General features: G+C 37.3%; 1 protein-coding gene across 3 annotated transcripts in view; it reads right to left on the bottom strand.

The window, feature by feature from the left end:
* The window catches only part of GALNT1 (polypeptide N-acetylgalactosaminyltransferase 1), a 174,220-nt gene that overhangs the window by 51,690 nt on the left and 104,129 nt on the right, over positions 1–18,401 (bottom strand). For all 3 annotated transcript variants that reach the window (XM_077135619.1, XM_077135621.1, XM_077135620.1), the window contains exon 5: positions 6,879–7,045. In XM_077135619.1, coding sequence (XP_076991734.1) covers positions 6,879–7,045 — 167 coding nt within the window. The remainder of the gene's footprint in view (positions 1–6,878; positions 7,046–18,401) is intronic.

Consider the following 18,401-nt stretch of genomic DNA (forward strand, 5'->3'; position numbering starts at 1 on the left):
TTTCCCTTCCAGATGAATCTGTTAACTAGCTTTTCTAAGTGTTCAAAGTAGTTTGTTGGAACTTTTTTGGTACTGCATTGAATCTGTAGACCAATTTGGGTAAAATTTAGCCTTCCTATCCATGAGCAAGGAATGTCTTTCCATCTATTTAGATCTTTGATTTCTTTTAGCAATGTTATGTGGTTTTCTGTGTACAAGTCCTTTATGTCTCTAGTGAAGTCCATTCCTAGGTACTTGATTCTTTTAGTTGCTATTTGAATGGAATTTTTTCCTTAACTGACTCCTCAGTTAGGCCACTGCTTGTGTATAAAAACGTTATTGATTTTTCACATTAATTTTATATCCCAACACCTTGCTGAATTTGTTTATTAGCTCAAGTAACTTTGTTGCAGAAGTCTCAGGATTTTCCTAGTATCATGTCATCTGCAAGTAGTGAAAGTTTTACTTCTTTTCTAATTTGGATGCCTTTTATTTTTTTTTCCTGTCTGATTGCTCTAGCTAGAACTTCTACTACAATGTTGAACAATACTGGTGACAGAAGGCATCCTTCTCTCGTTCTTAATCTTAGGGGGAAAGCTTTCAGTCTCTTTCCACTGATTACATGCTGGCTTTGGGTTTTCTCATATATGCCCTTTATCATATTGAGGAAGTTACCTTCAATTCCTATCTTTTGAAGTGTTTTTATCAGAAAATGATGGAATTTTATCAAATGCTTTTTCAGCATCACTCGAGATGATCATGTGATTTTTTCCCTTTCAATTTGTTAATGTGCTCTATTACATTAATTGATTTCTTCTGTTGCACCATCCTTGCATTCCTAGTATAAACCCCACTTGTTCTGGTGTATAATTCTTTTAATGTATTGCTGGATTCGATTTGCTAGTATTTTTGTTGATAATTTTGGCATCTATATTCATTAGGGAGATTGGCCTGCAGTTTTCCTTTCTAGCATCTTTATCTGATTTTGGTATTGAACAGATGGTTAGCTTCATAAAATGAGTTAGGTAGTGTTCCTTTTTCCTCATTTTTTTGGAAAAGTTTAAGCAGGATTGGTGTTAGTTCTTTTTGGAATGTTTGATAAAATTCCCCTGGCGAGCCATCTGGCCCTGGGCTTTTCTTTGTAGGAAAATTTTTGACGACTGATCCAATCTCTTTACTTGTGATTAGTTGTTGAGCTGTTCTATTTTTTCTTGCATCAGTGTGGTATGTTCATGTGTTTCCAGGAATTTGTCCATTTCATCTAAGTTGTCTAGTTTGTTGGCATATCGTTGTTCATAGTATCCTTTTCTGATTTCTTTTATTTTCTCAGGGTCTGTGGTAAAGACCCCCCTTCTCATTTCTGATTTTGTTTATTTGCATGTTCCCTCTCTTTTTTTTTTTGTCAGCCTTGTTAGTGGCCCACCAATTTTAATGATTTTCTCAAAAAAACAAAAACACTTTTGGTTTTATTGATTCTATTGTTCTTTCATTCTCCCATTCATTTAACTCTGCTTTAATCCTTCTTATATCTCTTCTTCTATTTGCTTTGGGGTTAGTTTGCTTTTCTTTCTCAAGTTCCTGCAGGTGAGCAGTTAAGGCCTCGATTTTTGCTCTTTCTTGTGTGTGTGTGTGTGTGTGTGTGTGTGTGTGTGTGTGTGTGTGTTTTGGCATAGGCAGGCTCCAGGAATTGAACCCAAGTCTTTCACATGGCAGGCAAGAATTCTGCCACTGAGCCACCGCTGTACCACCCACTCTTTCTTGTTTGTTAATATAGGCATTTAGGGCAATAAATTTCGCTCTTAGCACAGCCTTTACTGCATTCGATAAGTTCTGGTAAGTTGTATTCTTGTTTTCATTTGTCTCTAGATAGCTAATGATTTCTTCAGTAATTTCTTCTTTGACCCACCGGTTGTTTAAGAGTGTGTTATTTAATCTCCATGTATTTGTGATAGTTCTCATTCTTTGGTGGTTATCCAGCTTTATTCCATTGTGACCAGAAAAGGTGCTTTGAATAATTATGATGTTTTTAAATTTACAAAGTCCTGTTTTGTGCCCCAGCATATGATCTATTCTGGAGAATGTTCCATGAGCACTAGAGAAGAATATACATCCTGGTGCTTTGGGATGTAATGGCCTATATATATATATATATGTCTGTTAGGTCTAATTCATTTATCAAATTGTTTAACTTCTCTATTTCCTTGTTGATTCTCTGTCTGGTTATTCTAGTTATAGAGGAGAGTGGTGTATTGAAGTCTCCTATTATTGTTGAAACAGCTACTGTTCCCTTCACTTTGCCAACATCTGACTCATGTACTTTGGAGCTCCCTGATTGACAGCATAAATATTTACAATTGTTATTTCTTATTGATAAAGTGTCTCTTTTATTAATATATAGTGTCCTTCTTTGTTTGTCTCTTATGATGTCTTTACATTTAAAGTCTATTTTGTCCGATATTAGTATAGCTACTCCTGCTTTCTTTTGGTTACTACATGCATGGAACACTTTTTCCATCCTTTCACTTTCAATTTATTTATATCCTTGTGTCTAAGATGAGTCTTTTGTAAGCAGCATTTTGATGAATTATATTTCTTAATCCATTCTGCCAATCTGTATCTTTTACAGATTGCTCCATGGGATGGAGTAGAACAGTGTGGTGATGCATTGCAGCACAGGTAAGTTGGTAAATTTAGTCTGTTAACATTCAAAGTTATTACTGAAAGGTTTTTTCTTGAATCCACCATCTTATCCTTTGGATTTTGTTTGTCAGATCTATATATTCTTTTCCCTCTTTCTCTTTTTATTCTTTGAGTTACCCTTAGTGGTACTCTTCAATTCTGTTCCCACCTCCAGACCTCCTTCTCCTATCTTTTTTTTTTTTCAACTGGCAGAACTTCCTTTAGTATTTCTTGTAGGGCCAGTGTCGTGTTCACAAATTCTTTCAGGATTTGTTTGTCTGTTAAAATTTCCATTTCCCCCTCCGTTTTGAAGGACAATTTGGCTGGGTACTGAATTTTTGCTTGAAGTCTTTCTCTTTCAGGATCTTAAATGTATCATATCACTGCCTTCTTGCCTCCACAGTGCCAGCTGAGTAGTCTGAACTCAGTCTTACATGGTTACCCATGTATGTAGTAGATTATTTTACTCTTGCCGCTTTCAGGATTTTCTGCTTCTCTTCAACATTTGACAGAGTGATTGGTATAGGTCCTGGGGAAGGCCTGTTTGGATTTATTCTATTTGGAGTTTGTTGGGCTTCTTTGATTTGCACATTTATGTCCTTTATAAGAGTTGGGAAGTTTCCCAAATTATATTTTCAACTAATCTTCCTAGCCCTTTACTCTTCTCTTCTCCTTTTGAGACACCAATGATTTTTATATTTGTGTGCTTTGTTTTGCCATCATTTCCCTGAGATCCAATTCAAATTTTTCCATCTTTTCTGCCATCAGCTGTTTTGAGTGTTCAAAATCAGTTATCCTGTCCTCTAGTTTGCTTATTCTTTCTTCTGCCTCTTCAAATCTGCTGTTGTATGTCTCTAGCATATTTTTTATTTAGTGTACAGCATCTTTAATCTCTGTGATATCTGCTATTTTTCTATTTATTCTTTCAAATTCCTCTTTATGCTCTTCTAGTGTCTTCTCAATCTCCTTTACATCATTCGCCATTCCATATATTTTATTTAGTATAGTTAATGAACATTTTTGATTAGTTGTTCCAAAGTCTGCATCTCCTCCAGTGTTGTTTTAATTTGGTGATTAGGCTAGGCTTTATCTGTATTTTGATAGGCTTGTGATCTTCTATTGTCTTTGAGGCATGTATCTTGATTGGTTTACTTTGTGAGTGGATTTCCTCCAGTAGACTAAAGCTTTGGATGTGCGGGATAGATGTGGAATAGAGTGAGGGGCACAGGATGGAGCAGAACAGTGTGGTGATGCAATGCAGCACAGGTACAGGCATAGGTTAGGGGCACTACGCTGGTGTCTTCGAGCAGTGGGCGTGGGTCACAGGGTTGCAGAGGTGCAGCATGGGGGTGGAAGGGCACGGGATGGAGCAGAACAGTGTGGTGATGCATTGCAGCACAGGTATAGGCATAGGTTAGGGGCGCTACGCTGGTGTCTCAGAGCATTGGGTGTGGGTCACAGGGTTACAGAGGTGCAGCGTGGGGGCGGTGGGTATGGGGTGCAGCTCAGGCAGACTTTGGAGTGCAGGAGCAGGGTGCAGTGTGGGGGACACAGTGTCTGAGTATTCCTAGTCCCTGTCTCCTCATTTGTGCACTTCTGAGGGCTCCAGGCTTCCATTTGGAAAGGGGCGCTTTAGGCTGTTTGCACCAGTTGGACAGTCTCCAGTTCTTCGCGTCTCAATTCTTCAGCTTTTCTAACCAGGGCCTCCCGTATGTGGTGTAGAAGGCCCTTCTGGGTCACTTATACCTGGAATCGCATCTCAGTCACCTTCCCATCCCTTCTCTAGCTGTTCCCTGGAGTAGGGGTGAACTCAACCTGTCCTATTCTGCCATCTTTCTGGAACCCTCTATTCTGCCATCTTCCAGGAACCCTGGGTCCAGTCCTTTTGCAGTATTTTACGCTGTCTGACTAAAAAAGTCTTGGAGTTTTTGTTTTCATTTCCATCAGCCCCACCCCTTCTCTGCCAAAGCAAAAACTCCTAGTACCTTTAATGCTTTTCCCAGGAATCTGTTTCCTTTCCCCTCAGGGAACCAGCCTACCGCTCCCATGGAGGAGGGATGCTGTCCTCCACGGCTTGGGGGATTTAACAGTTCTGTGTGGTCTCAACCAGTCCAGCTTGTCCAGACTTGTGTATGCTGTATATCTGGTTACTGATGTAGCCCCAGCAGTTGTTCTGTTCTTGGCTATTTACTAGCTGCTCTGGAGGATGAACTAAATGCCACACTTCACTAAGCTGCCATTTTGCCCCCATCCTCCAACGATTATTATATTAGATAACTTGCAATCACAAAGCACAATGCTTAGTGGTTCCCAATACCAGAAATGGCGACCTGGACACCTGAGGCTTCCCAGGCAGGAAGAAGGGAGGAGAGTCAGATCTCTGACCGGGACTCTTTGGGTAGCATTCTGGGATTCTGTTGAGTGCCTAAGAGTCTCAGGTAGAGCAGCAAGGTAAACCCTTTCTCACATCAGTTTTCTTCCACAGATTTCTATAGTTTACAGCAATAAGGAAGGCTCTGCATGTGGAAAGAGAATGAGAGAACTGGTGTATGTGGGTTTCTATGTCACTCTACAGTTGTGGGCACATGCTCCTTTCTGACTAGGTCATGGCCTAGAAAAACCTACTGCTCCAAATAGCCCTCTCAGACACTCAACAGAAGGGGGAACCAAAGGAAGAAATGGAAAAGTAATTCATTTTATCCGAGAGAAAAATCTCTCTCCTTGAGGAATATTTAATTTAGCTAACACCAATATATAAGTAACCCAAATACAAGTCACTTCCAGGATAGATATTGTATATTTCACTGCTTAAATTAAGAGCTAATTTTCTTAACAAGGGATTAACTCCTAGCACACAAATTAACAGAACAAATTTTATACTTCTAATGTCAACAGTAATTATTTGTTTAAGTATGGTATTCTTCATTTACAATAGCTGTCATTCATATCTGCCATTTAATTACATTATGTACTATATTTAAATGTTTTATATGATTCTAAATTGTCTCCTTACTTATAAGGTACTGGAGAAGGTAAGCCTGTATCTTATTCAGTTGTACCTCTTAGAATCTGGCAAAGTAATAAGATTTATTTTGCTACCAATGTGTCAACTATCTCAATAAGGCATGTTCATAGTTAATCACTCTTCAAGGTACATGGACACAGGATGAGAAATGTATAATATGTGACTAAACTATCTTGCATATGCAATCAGAGGACAAGCAAGAAAACTGAAGATCCTAGCAAGAGGTTAAAATGATAGATCATGAAGTTTAAGGCTGGTTAAGGAAGGAGGGAAGGAATAATAGAGGGCTGTTTTCTGTAGCTCTCTTGAGATTTTTCTCACGTGTGCATAAAAACACTGGGAGAACACATGACACTAATAATTCCTAAACAGAGGTGGAGAAAAAAGACTAGGTAATGGTGGTTCCCCTGAATTTAACAGGTTTCTTTACAAATGGACTAAGTAGAGCTACTTTGTGTTGTGACTCTGAGAAGAATTCAGAATAAACCATGCTGGGCCAAGATATCTTTAATTAATATATCCTTTCCCAAAAGTATTTTTGAAATAGGAAACTTTTGAAAAATTTTGACATTCATATTTTGGCAGAGTCAATGTAGATTTACCATGAGATGAGATTCATACTGTATTCCATACCTTTTCATAAGTTCTTTCCTAATTCTTTTGTTACCTAGATAAGATCATTCCAGAAACTTAGAAATGGAGAAACCTATGAAGAATCTGGAGAACTAGGGCTCACCCAGCTAAGGCTCCATTTTGCTATCAAAGATACTTCTGCCTACATGGAACTAAATTTCTCCATTCATTGCTCTCAGTGGGATCCAGTTTCTCTCTCTCTATTGACTCAGAGCTGGGGCTTCCCAGAGAGAACATCCTGACAAAATTATATGGATCCTGCACATGCCAAAAAAAAATTATATGAGCTTTTTCAACCGCTCGACATAAATGTTTATATTACATCATATTATTTATTTTTCAAACAAGATTAAGATGTGACACAAATGAAATGTAACCAAAATAATACTTTACGTTTCACAAAGCTGTAATTTTTTGCATATGTGAATGAGTTCAAATGCCAGAAATAGTTTAGGCTAAAATTAGAAGACTGGATACAACTATCACGTTAAAATTATAGCAACTATTTTTTAACCATGATAAAATTTATAGTATGCTATTGACATTAAAATTTAAAATTTACCTCTTTCACTGGCATCATCTACCAGAACAATTTCTTCTAACATGTGTCTTGGTGAGCGATTAATGACACTATGGACAGTTCGCAGAAGTGTGCTCCAAGCCTCATTGTGGAAAACAATCACCACACTTGTTGTAGGAAGATTATCCGGATAAACCTTTGTTTTACACCTAGAGATAAAGCAAAGTCTTTATAAAAACTGACTGTTAAAATGACTTAAGTTTTGGCCAATCCTGCATGTGTAATAAATAGTACCTATTTAAAATTACACATTTGGGTTAAAACTATTCTAAAGATGTCACTTACATTCTTAAAATAGATACCTCTTTCTGATGAATGTTTTCTGTTCATGTATTTAACAGATGGCAAATGTACTGGGCTATATTATCAACTTGAAATGAACCGTGTTTCAAGAATGCAGTAAGACAAAAAGTCTAATGCCACTAAAGTTTACACAGTTAAATCATCTAGAAAAATATATGAAGGAAGAGAATTAATATTTATCAAGTGCCCACCATGCACTTAGGCTTCCTAATAATTCTATAAGGCAGGCACTACTAGCCACGGTTCACAGAAAAGCTGAGGACATGTAGACAGCAAGTGAGCAGCAGGGACTGATTAAAGACTCCAGTCGATGCTCTTCTCACCAAACTGGGGGCTGCCTCCTCTGTAGTAAGTGTCACTATGGACCGACAGAAGGTAATAGGGGATGGAAAACCATGCTGTGAAAGGAGGACTTGGGTATGATAAAAAGCATGAGAGGAGCTGAAATAGAATTGAATGAAGGTCAGTGGAAACTCTGTGTCTCCTCTTCTTCTATCCACTGACCCAAAAGTCCCTTAGCGTCAGTTTCTACTTTACCCACTACTCCCCCCTCACTCCATGTTCTCATATCTTCACATCCCAAGATCCACTAAAAGCTCCCACATAGTCTGCCATCTCTCTTCAGCCCACTGTCAACAAGTGTGAGCTAGAGAGGTAGGGACCAAAAAACTAGAGGAAGAAAAATGTGTCCTTAGCATTCCAAATAATACTTCTGAAAGAATTACTGAGTTTCTCATCAAAACTCTGTTATGAACGGTGGTTAGAGTCTACAGACATCATTAGCACTTACAGAGCCCCAAGGGAAGTCAAGTCCTCTCCGTCTGGTCAGAGGAATGAAAGAGGGGTCTCCTAAGTAAGGGTCAGAGGGAGTGGAGAGAAATTCCTTTTTTCTTTTCCCCTTTTCTCCTACCCTGACAATTTTGAGAAATACTAGTTTGAGGCAGTGAGTCCCATTGCGGGGGAGGGTGGTTTGCATGTGTGTCCAGATAGCAGAATTACCAGAGTAAGTTTATATTTAGTTTTAATTTTTACTTTTATTAAAGTTATACACATTCATAGTTTAAAGAATCAAATAACTCTCCAAAGCTTGTGAAAAAAGTTGTTAACCCATCTCTACCCCTTCTCCATTAAAGCAAACTGCTCTGTTCTTTTACTTACTTCTTTCAATATTTAACTCCATAATTCTAAATAATATGTCTGCATTTTTACTTCCTCATTTTGTTTTTTAGCTTCAGGTATTACCTGATGACTTCCTACTACAGAACATGAGGATATTCACTCCTACCACCACCATGACCCTCACTAGTCCCTCAGCCTCTCAATGCAGTAATAGCGTAAGTTTAGTTACATTATTATTTAACGTTCATATTAGGACTATGTAAAATGCTATTCATAAGTGAGTTGTATATTATGAACACTTTTTTTTTTCTGTAGCATGTTCCTCTCCCCTTCACTCTGGGGTTATTTTACTTTCTTTTGCTTAGTTTTCTATTTATTTTCACGAATTTAAACCCAGACTCTCAATGAACTCTTAAAAAGTCTCTCTGGGAGTTTTCTGGGCTGGTGGATTCTCCACCACTCTCCCAAGATTCTGTTATCTCTTGCACATTACATGTCCTGCTCTCTGTATGCCATGTCTTTCTCTTCTTTAGTTTACTCCCTGTTTTGGCAGAGTTGATTCTGCAGTAGCTGCCTGAGAAAGGGTTTTTCAAACTACATTATTGCTACCACAGTAAACTATGCTATTAATGGGAGCAGTTACATACTGGAGTAGAGCTGGAGTTGACTGAAAATCTCGTGTTTTTAAACAATGAGTGACAATACAAGTAATTTCATTTATGTCATTATGCACAATACTAATTAAAAGATGGTCTACATAATGAACAGTCTTGTTATAAGCAAGTGAAAGGATTACTGAACAAGATATGCTGCAAAAACTCAACGTGGTCTGAGAGTTCGCTTGAGTGTTTACCTGCGTGGCTCAGTGGAGTTGTGAGGAAAAAGTGGATAATTAAAAGCTTGCTGAGGATAGTATTTATCTCAGCCAGATGGGAGGGGCAGGTGTGTACCAAAGAATAAATCCACACAAATACCTAAAAATTCAGGAGCACAAAACAACAGAAGTCCCTGGATAACTACTGTTTTTCAATTACTAATGTCTCTATTCTAACCCTCCCAGGACACCAGCTTGAAAAGGTACTGCTGACTGGCTTTTAATTAATTCAGAAACTGTATTAAGAGTTTTAGAGGCATCACCCACTTATTCTTAGAACAACTCTAAAACGGTATCACTATATCAATTTTACAGCTCAGGAAGGCTTAGACATGAAATAGTTTGCTTAAGATCACTTAAGTAAATAGCAGAACTAAAAGTCGAATTACTGTCTGACTTACTATAAAACCTATGCCTTACATCAGTCATCCCCACATATGTTAAAGATTACAGTGTGAAAGATGAGATGAGGGATTTTGAAGATTCCAAGTCAAGATGAATATGCACATATAATCCAGTCCTTTTACCCATGTCCCTTTGAGCTATGACTTTCAAAGTGGTCCACTAAAATGGGTCTGTCACTAGCATTTACCAACGACAATTCAATAGTTCATAAGCTGTCAGGCTACCTGCCAGACAGTGTTTAGCTACATTACAAAATTTCTCCTCTGTGTTCCTCCCTGTTGCTCACACAGACAAGATCAACTAAAGTCTAGCTCTAACCATAAAAGCAAAGGTACAGCCTAAGCTAAGAGCACACGCTTTGCCACTGAGCACAAGCTTTCTTAGTGAGACCCAAATTTAACTCGAATTGGGGCAAATCATTTAATCTCACTAAGTCTAAGTATCTCTATCTCTGTCTCTGTCTCTACCCAGGCATAGCACTAATAGTTTGCTCAATTGCTTACATATGACAACATGTATATAGCTTAGTAAGCACTCAATAAGAGGTATTATACTATTATTATTATTTAAACATCTGTTTGTGTTGTACAGTCTTATGAGTTAGTCACAAACAGACTAACTAAATAGGATGGAACTGGTTTACTAGATGGTTTGAAATATGTCTTCCTCCTTCTCTAAGATCACATGTTACAAAAGTTATTCATTGACTGTCAATACATTTAGCTTTGCTTTACAGTGGAACCGTGTAATTCTTTCTTCCACTTTCTTTTAGAAATTGTGCCCTTGGAGACTCTACAAGTTAGTAAAGCTTCCTGGCAGGCAGAGGATGATCTGGACACTGCCAGCTATACCACCAGCTAAGTCCATGCTTTCCAACATGAAAGACTTTTCTGGATCAGAAAAGGGGGTTAAAAAAGGTATATTCTAAGGCCTGTCCCACATTACTTATCCTTTTCTTTTCTGTCTGGTGGAAAAGTACCTGCTGACTAGCCTTGTCCAGTTTAGGGATATCTAGAGAAATATATATCTGATATTTCTCAATTAAGATTTCCTTGTGAATGTACATCAGAAGCCAGGGAGCATGTAAAGCAGGGACTCAGATATGTGCATACCAATGAGCATAGCAGCATTATTCACAATTGCCAAAAATTTGGTTTATACATGCAATGAAATATTATTCAACAGTAAAAAGAACTGGAATTCTGATACATGTGATGACACAGATGAATCTTGAAGACTTCATGTTGAGTAAACTATGCCAGATACACACAGACAAATATTCTATGATCTCATTGATATGAAATAATTAGCAGAAGCAAATTCATAATCAGAAACTAGAATGCAAATTACTAGGGTCCCAGTGGGGTAAGGTACTGGAGAGTTAATGCTTAGTTGGTACACAGTTTCTGTTTCGGATGAAAAAAAACTTTCGTTAAGAGACGGTGGTGATGATACCATCACACCATGAATGTAATTAATGGTGCTGCATTATATATTTGAATGTGGTTAAGAGGGTAAATTTTAGGTGGTATATATTACTAGAATTCCTATCTAAAGAAAAACTCATAGGACTGTACAATACAAACAGTCCTAATACAGATATGGACTATAGTTAATAGTATAATTGAAATAATAAAGCTTCATCAAATGTAACAAGGGTCCCACACTAATGCAGGGTTAACTATAGGAAAAATTCATGTGTAAGGGAAGTACATGGGAACACTGTACGTACTGTATGATATTTCTGTAAACCTACAACTTTGCTAATGTGACGTTATGAACAACATTTAAATGAATAAATTTGAGAATTTAGACTTTAAAAAAAAAGAAGCCAGGGAGTAGGTTGCAAATAAAAGAAGGGATGGAGGAACATGTTTAGAGTGAACTTCTAACAAGAGTAGACTAGGACCTAGAGCTCATTCACTGAACAGAGGCTTCTCTGTAGCCTCTCCCCCGCCCCCCTACTATCACTAGATCCCTACTAAAAGAAAGAATCTTGCCATAACCCTTTCTTTCCACAAGACAGGTCCTTCCTGGTGAGAGCCTAGAATACCTCAGGCTCTGTTCTGGCTGTTTTTCATAAGTACAATGCTCATTTAACCCTTCCAATAATCCTGCAAGGTGAGTGCTCTACCTGTTTAACAGGGAACAGAACCAAAGTTTGGAGTGGTTAAGAAACTTTTCCAACAGGGGGAACAAAGGTTAAAATAAATTGAACAGACTGAAATACTAGTGGTCAGAGACAGTGGTTAAGAGGTATGGTATATATGAGGTTTTTCTTTTATCTTCTTTATTTCTTTTGCTAAAGAGATGCAAATGTTAAAAAAAAATGATCACGGTGACAAATACACAGCTATGTGATGATATTGTGAGCCACTGATTTACAACATGTCAAGAATGTTTGTATGTTTGTTTGTTAAGCATTGACAATAAAAAATTAAAAAAAAAAAAAAAATGGAACCATTTTGGAAAGTGCCACGAGAGCCTATGGAGCCAGAGATCTTTGGCAATGAAGACGGAAAATGCCCCAGGGGGAGCTTCATGAAAGAAGAAGCCTGGAGCGAAAGCTAGCAGACATTGAGAAAGAAACCCTGTTCATCACTGGCCTTCTTGAACCAAGGTATCTTTCCCTAGATGACTTAGATTGGACATTTCTATAGGCTTGCTTTAATTGGACATTTTCTCAGCCTTAGAACTGTAAATGTGCAACTTAACCAACTCCACTTTCTAAAAGCCAAAAACAAATAAGCAAGCCAACACTAAACTTGACAATACTGCCTTTCATTCCTCTTCACTAATTTATTCATTGATACCACAAATATTTAAGTGTCAAATTTTTATTGTGGTAAAATATATATAATGTAAAGTTTGTCATTTTAACCATTTTTCTTTTCTTTTTTATGTCATGGGCAGGCTCAGCGAATTGTGGCATGGCAGGTGAGAACTCTGCCACTGAGACACTATTGCCCACCCCATTTTAACCATTTTTAATGGTTTGATGGTTAAAACTTCCAAAAATTTTCATTACATCAAAGAGAAACTCTGAACCCATTAAGCAATAATTCCCCATTGCCCCCTCAATCAGCCCCTAGAACCTCTAGTTTATTTTGCCTTTAGGAATTTGTCTATTCCACATATTTCTTATTATAAGCGGAATCATACAATATTTGTCCTGTTGTGCTTAGATTATTTCACTGAGCATGGTATTTTCAAGGTTCATCCATGTTGTTCCATGTATCAGGACTTTGTTCCCTTTTATGGCTGAGTAATGTTCTATGGTGTGTATATATCACATTTTGTTATGCGTGCATCTGTCAATGGGCATGGGTTGTGTGTACAAAAAAAAAAAAGAAAAAAAAGAAAAGAACTTTCCCAAGATCAAAAAAGGAGTGATGGAGTCAACGTTAAGCTCACTGTGGACTACAATGCCTTTCCAAGTAAAGAGCTACACTTGTGCACAAACAGATACGCATATACACTGGAGTATTTCTCTAACAGTTAAAACATAACAACCTAAATGTCCATGAACAGAAAATAAATTATTGAGGTTTAGTTAAACTAGGGAATATCATTTGCTAGTTAGATGAATAAACTAAATCTTACATCAAAGGGGAAAGTTTCAAAAACAATGCTGAACAAAGAAAGGTGGAGAAAAATGTGAAGCATGGTACGACAGCCTTTACAGCAACACATGCAAAACATTCCTATATATTATCTACAGAAATATACACACGTAATAAAATCATAAAGACATGTATGGGATTGATAAACTCCATAATCAGGATAGTGTTATCAGGCAGTGGTGAGTCAGAGGGAGCGGAGGGACTGTGTTTAGGGAGGGGGTACACAGCAGGCCTCAACTACCTTTATAAGGTTTATTTTTTAAGTATGGATGATGGAAGAATACAGGACATTTGTGAAATTATTCTCAGTACCTTTTTGTATATTTGACATATTTAATGATAAAAACAAATTAGAAAATTGAGATAAAAAACGTATGGAACAAAAAACAATCTTGAGATTTTCTGGCAGTTAAGGGAGACTAATGCAATAAAGCTAACATACTGAAGTATAATTTGTATAATCTCCGTGCCACACCAAAGGAAGCTAAAGGTACAGAGAAACTGGCTAACACAGTATTTATTTGTTTACATGAATATCCCACTGTAGAAGGAAAGGACTACAATTAACAAGAGTATTATAATTCAATGAAATGAACTACATGAGGTACTTAAGCATGAATTTAGACAGGAATACAACAAAAACTAATTTTTCCTTTTACACACAGTATTTTCCCAAGTGAATATTATCATGGATAAAAGTGGTTATAAAAGGTATATTTATATAAAAGGTATAAGTATAAACAGATTAAGTTTCTCCACAAATCAAGAAACAATATAACTAGCATTAAATACATAAAAGCACAGAAAGACAATATACATATAAAAGAACAGCTTTCAAATAAAGTCAGTCATATATCTAATATATAAAATATTTATAATATAAATATATTTATAAATTACAGGTGTATAATTTATATGATTTACATAATCAAATCATGTATCCACTAGAAATATATGGTTTCTTAGCAGGAGAAAATGATAAGACATAACACCAGCAAAAATTTTGTTCAGAAAAAACCCTAACGCATTAAACATTTAAAATAATTAGAAAGTAAAAGAATTGATATTAAGGCAGCTAGAAATTAACCAATTATTTCAACTTTAATATGATTCAAAATATGTTTTTATTAGAACAGAAATGTGTTCTGGTGAATCATGTCTGCTCCAAACAATGTCACATACAAAATAAAAAGAGAAAACTAAATAGCCATGCTCAAATACAAGATAAATACCTATGTGGACCAAAGACAAAAGAGAAATACAAAGTAGCAAGTAACCATAGGCGTGCAGGCCTTTGACCCCAAAAGAGGCAGTAGCAGTTAGGCATTAGTTTCCTTCTATAGAAACAGAGGTAAATATGTTTCAGGTGATCTGTGAATAAAGTCAGGCTGATTGTTTGAAGTCCAGATGCTGCAGAGGAACTTTTGCTCTAAGGCAGAAATACTAGAAAAAAGTTTCCATGGACCTCTATCTGAGGCTGCAGATTCAGAAAGGCCTTTGGAAGTCAAGAGAACTTTCTCATCAGAAACTGAAGCTGCCTAACAGCTCCGTGAGCATGTGGATAAGTAGAGATAAATCAACACCTTGACACACAATTACAATGTGCCCAGGTTATATTATTAAAGAAATAAAAATGAAATAGCTTGGGGGGTGGGAAATGGGGATGGGACAGGATTGACATGAATACTAAAAGCTTTATCAACTGAAACTGTTAATTAGCAAAGCAGGAAAGGAGGGAAAAATGACAGACAGTAAACAGAAAATAAGATACTAGGTTGAACTTTATGAAACTTGTTGGTTTCTTATACCAAAAATAGTTGAATGTCATTGATTTCATACGGTTCAAAACAAAAGAAATTAGCCTAAATATATCAATAATCACAATAAATGTATATGTATAAATTCACCTATCAAAAAACAAAGATTACGACAATGAATTAAAAAAAATAAAATCCAGCTATATGCTGATAAGAGATACATCTATAACAAAATCATACAGATAGCTGAAAATAAAGGAATAGGAAAAAACATACATCAGACTTACCAGGGAAAGGTTAAACAAAGTAAAGAGGGGTGGGTAGCAATATAAAGACCACATGCTAAAAGTTAATAAGAATACAGCAAATACTGCATTAAAAAATTAATGATATACTATGAATTGTCTTAAATGCATACACTGATGAAACCTTGAAAAATATTAAGTATAAACTAATAGAATGAGAAAGAGAAATTGTCTAATCCACATAGCGGGAGATTTTTTAAAAATATGATTTTATCAGACTCTAAAAGATTATGCACACTAAAACCAAAAACAAGTTAACAGTCAACCAAATGATGTTATTTTCAACCGTAGAAGAAACATTTTAAAAATTGATCACTTTCTGGATCACAAAGAAGGTTACAAAAAATTTCAAATAGGTACTAGATGTAAGGCCTGGCCCGGTAGCCTCTGGCTGGAAGGCCCCCACCGGAACTAAAACCTGTGAACATCTGGGCATACAGCTGTTCACACTCAGCCAATCAGGACCTGCCCTGACAAACAAAGGACCCCCACTGCGCACAGCCTGTAGCTATGCCCCGGGCCCTGGGAAACTCCTAACCTACCAAGGGAGGCCCGGGAGGCCCGTAGGCATCATCTGCACCCCCACTAGCTAGCCTATATCTAACCCCGCCGCTCCTAGGAGGCACGACTTCCCGGCTGGCACCCTGAGCACCCAGACCCGGGAACCTCGTCCCGGGACAATAAAATTTTAAACTCGGACTCAGTTTCTCTGATTTTTCAGTCAGCTACCGTCTAAAACCTGACATTAGACAGGTCATATTCTCTAACCATCATGAAATTAATCTAGAACTCAGTAATAGAAAATAATGAGAAAATCAAAAGGCAAAAAGAAACATACCCTAGTTCTAACTGCAACCTGGCAATCTAAAGCCCCTGACTTCTAAACCTTCCCACCATGCTCTCTGGAATTAGTAATTATTGTCATCAGTAAAATTCCCTGTATTCACTATCCCTTCTCTAACTTTTCCCTTCATTGTCTAGCACTAATGAAAACAGGGCTGAGCATACTGCCAGTCTCTGAAGAGGAGACTGGCTTTTCTTCCACACTGATGCACTATCGGGTCTAGAGGTGGAGTGGGTATCCTTCCTAACTGCTGACTCAAGTCCAGTTTTCCCCTCTTCTCTCCGAAAAGCATGCCGTCAGAAGTTGCCAACCCTCCTTATGGCAGTCAACTCTCATCTTTCCTATCAATTTCATTACTACTCCTGTCATCACATTCTTGGTCATCTCAACATCCTTGTAATCAATGTGATAATACCCATTATGAAGATCTTTGTTCGGCTTTTCTCTCCTTGAATGAAAACTGTCCACCACTCTATTTCATCTACTTAACTCTCAAGTTATACCACTAGACCATGTCATTTCTGCTACTCTCAATTTTAACCACACAGCTCTGGTCACCACCGTCCCCTGCCCTGGCTTGTCCCAACTCACTCTAATAACCCGAATTCAACACATTTTTTGCTTCAATGGAACCTCCAATCCAGATCCTTCCACCATCTTTTTACTTTCTGTTACCTTCCTCATATTTTCCAGTTCCTCTAATCTGTTTACATCCATGGATCTTAATTAAAATCACCACCTTGTATCTTCTTATCCCTCTATCACATTTGCCTGACAAAACTCCAACCCTATGAATATGGCTAAAGAAAAACAGAAGACCATGCTGAACAGTCTCTTTAAATTTATGACCACTGACTTCAAGCAGGCCCTCTGCACACTGCCCAGTGTTTCTACGACATTTCCTAACCAATTTACTATCTACTCCTCCAAGCTGTTTTCACATCATCCTTCTGATCTCCAACACTTCTCCCTCTACCCTTACTCATGCTAACCTTGTTTCCAATTTCACTGAACAGTAAAAATGGATAATAGCCATACTCCCATCAACACATGTACCAGCTTACAAGTATCTGTGATCATAAACACTGTGCTTTTTCTCACTACGCAATGGCTGAATCATCCTCACGTCTATCTAAAGCCAACTGCATCTCACGTGCTCAAATTCAAGGCTCCTGCCATGATACTCCACTCTAAAATTTTCCCTCTCTCTTGGATCATCCCTGTCAGCATGCAAACATGCTGGACTATATAGCATCTTAAAAAACAAGAAGTCTCCCTTGATTGGATGGAAAGATCCATCTATCATCCCCTTTCTCTTCTTCCCTTTAGAGCAACACATCTCAAAATCACTATCTCCACTGCTTCATCTCCCACTTTTTTCAAACTAATTTTATTATGAAGTATAACACAAACAAAGAAGTCCAAATAAACTGAGAGCTCAATGAACTTATCACACAAATACCCATGTAACCGCTGCTTAGATAAAAAAAACAGAATGCTATAGCACCACACAAATCCTCTCTGCTCCTGCTATCAATTACTGCCTTTGCTCTCCTCTTCGAAGGTGACTGTTCACAACCCTAAGACATAACATTATAATTTTGTTTTGCACGTTTCAAACCTTCTAAGAATCAGCAACATTCTGTTTTATATTCTTATATATGACTTATTTTGCTCAATAGAATCTTAGATTCATCCATGTTGTGGCATGGGTTTATTCCACTGGATAAATATATGACATTCTACTGTTGACAGACATTAAGTTTTCAGTTTGGAGTCATAACAAATAGTACTGTTTGTCCTTATCTCTTGACCATATGTACGAAACTTTATTGAATATATAACTAGAAGTGGACCTGCTGGTTCATGGAGTACGCAAATGTTCATTATAGTAGATACTGACATGTTTCCCTATGTGGTTGCACCAGTTCATACTCCTACTGACAATAAATGAGAATATGAGTGGTATGTCATTGTATTTTGTGATGTTCTGATTATCGGTGAGGTAAATTTGTTACATGTATTTTGACTTGCGGATAATCTCTTCTGTGAAGCAATGGTGAAATCTCTCACCCATTTTTCTATTGGACTGTCCATCTTTGTCATATTGATAGGTAGGAGTTCTTTATTCTGATATGAGCAGTTTGTTGGTTCTGAGTGCCAAAAATATCTTCTGTGCCTTCCTTTTTCAACGTATTTTTCTTTTCACTTAGTTTTGATGAACAGAATCTTTAATGGAATCCACTTTTTCCAACCTTTCCTGGTTATGAACTTT

This window comes from Tamandua tetradactyla, chromosome 18 (assembly GCF_023851605.1).
Source record: "Tamandua tetradactyla isolate mTamTet1 chromosome 18, mTamTet1.pri, whole genome shotgun sequence".
NCBI classification, from domain to species: Eukaryota; Metazoa; Chordata; class Mammalia; order Pilosa; family Myrmecophagidae; genus Tamandua; species Tamandua tetradactyla.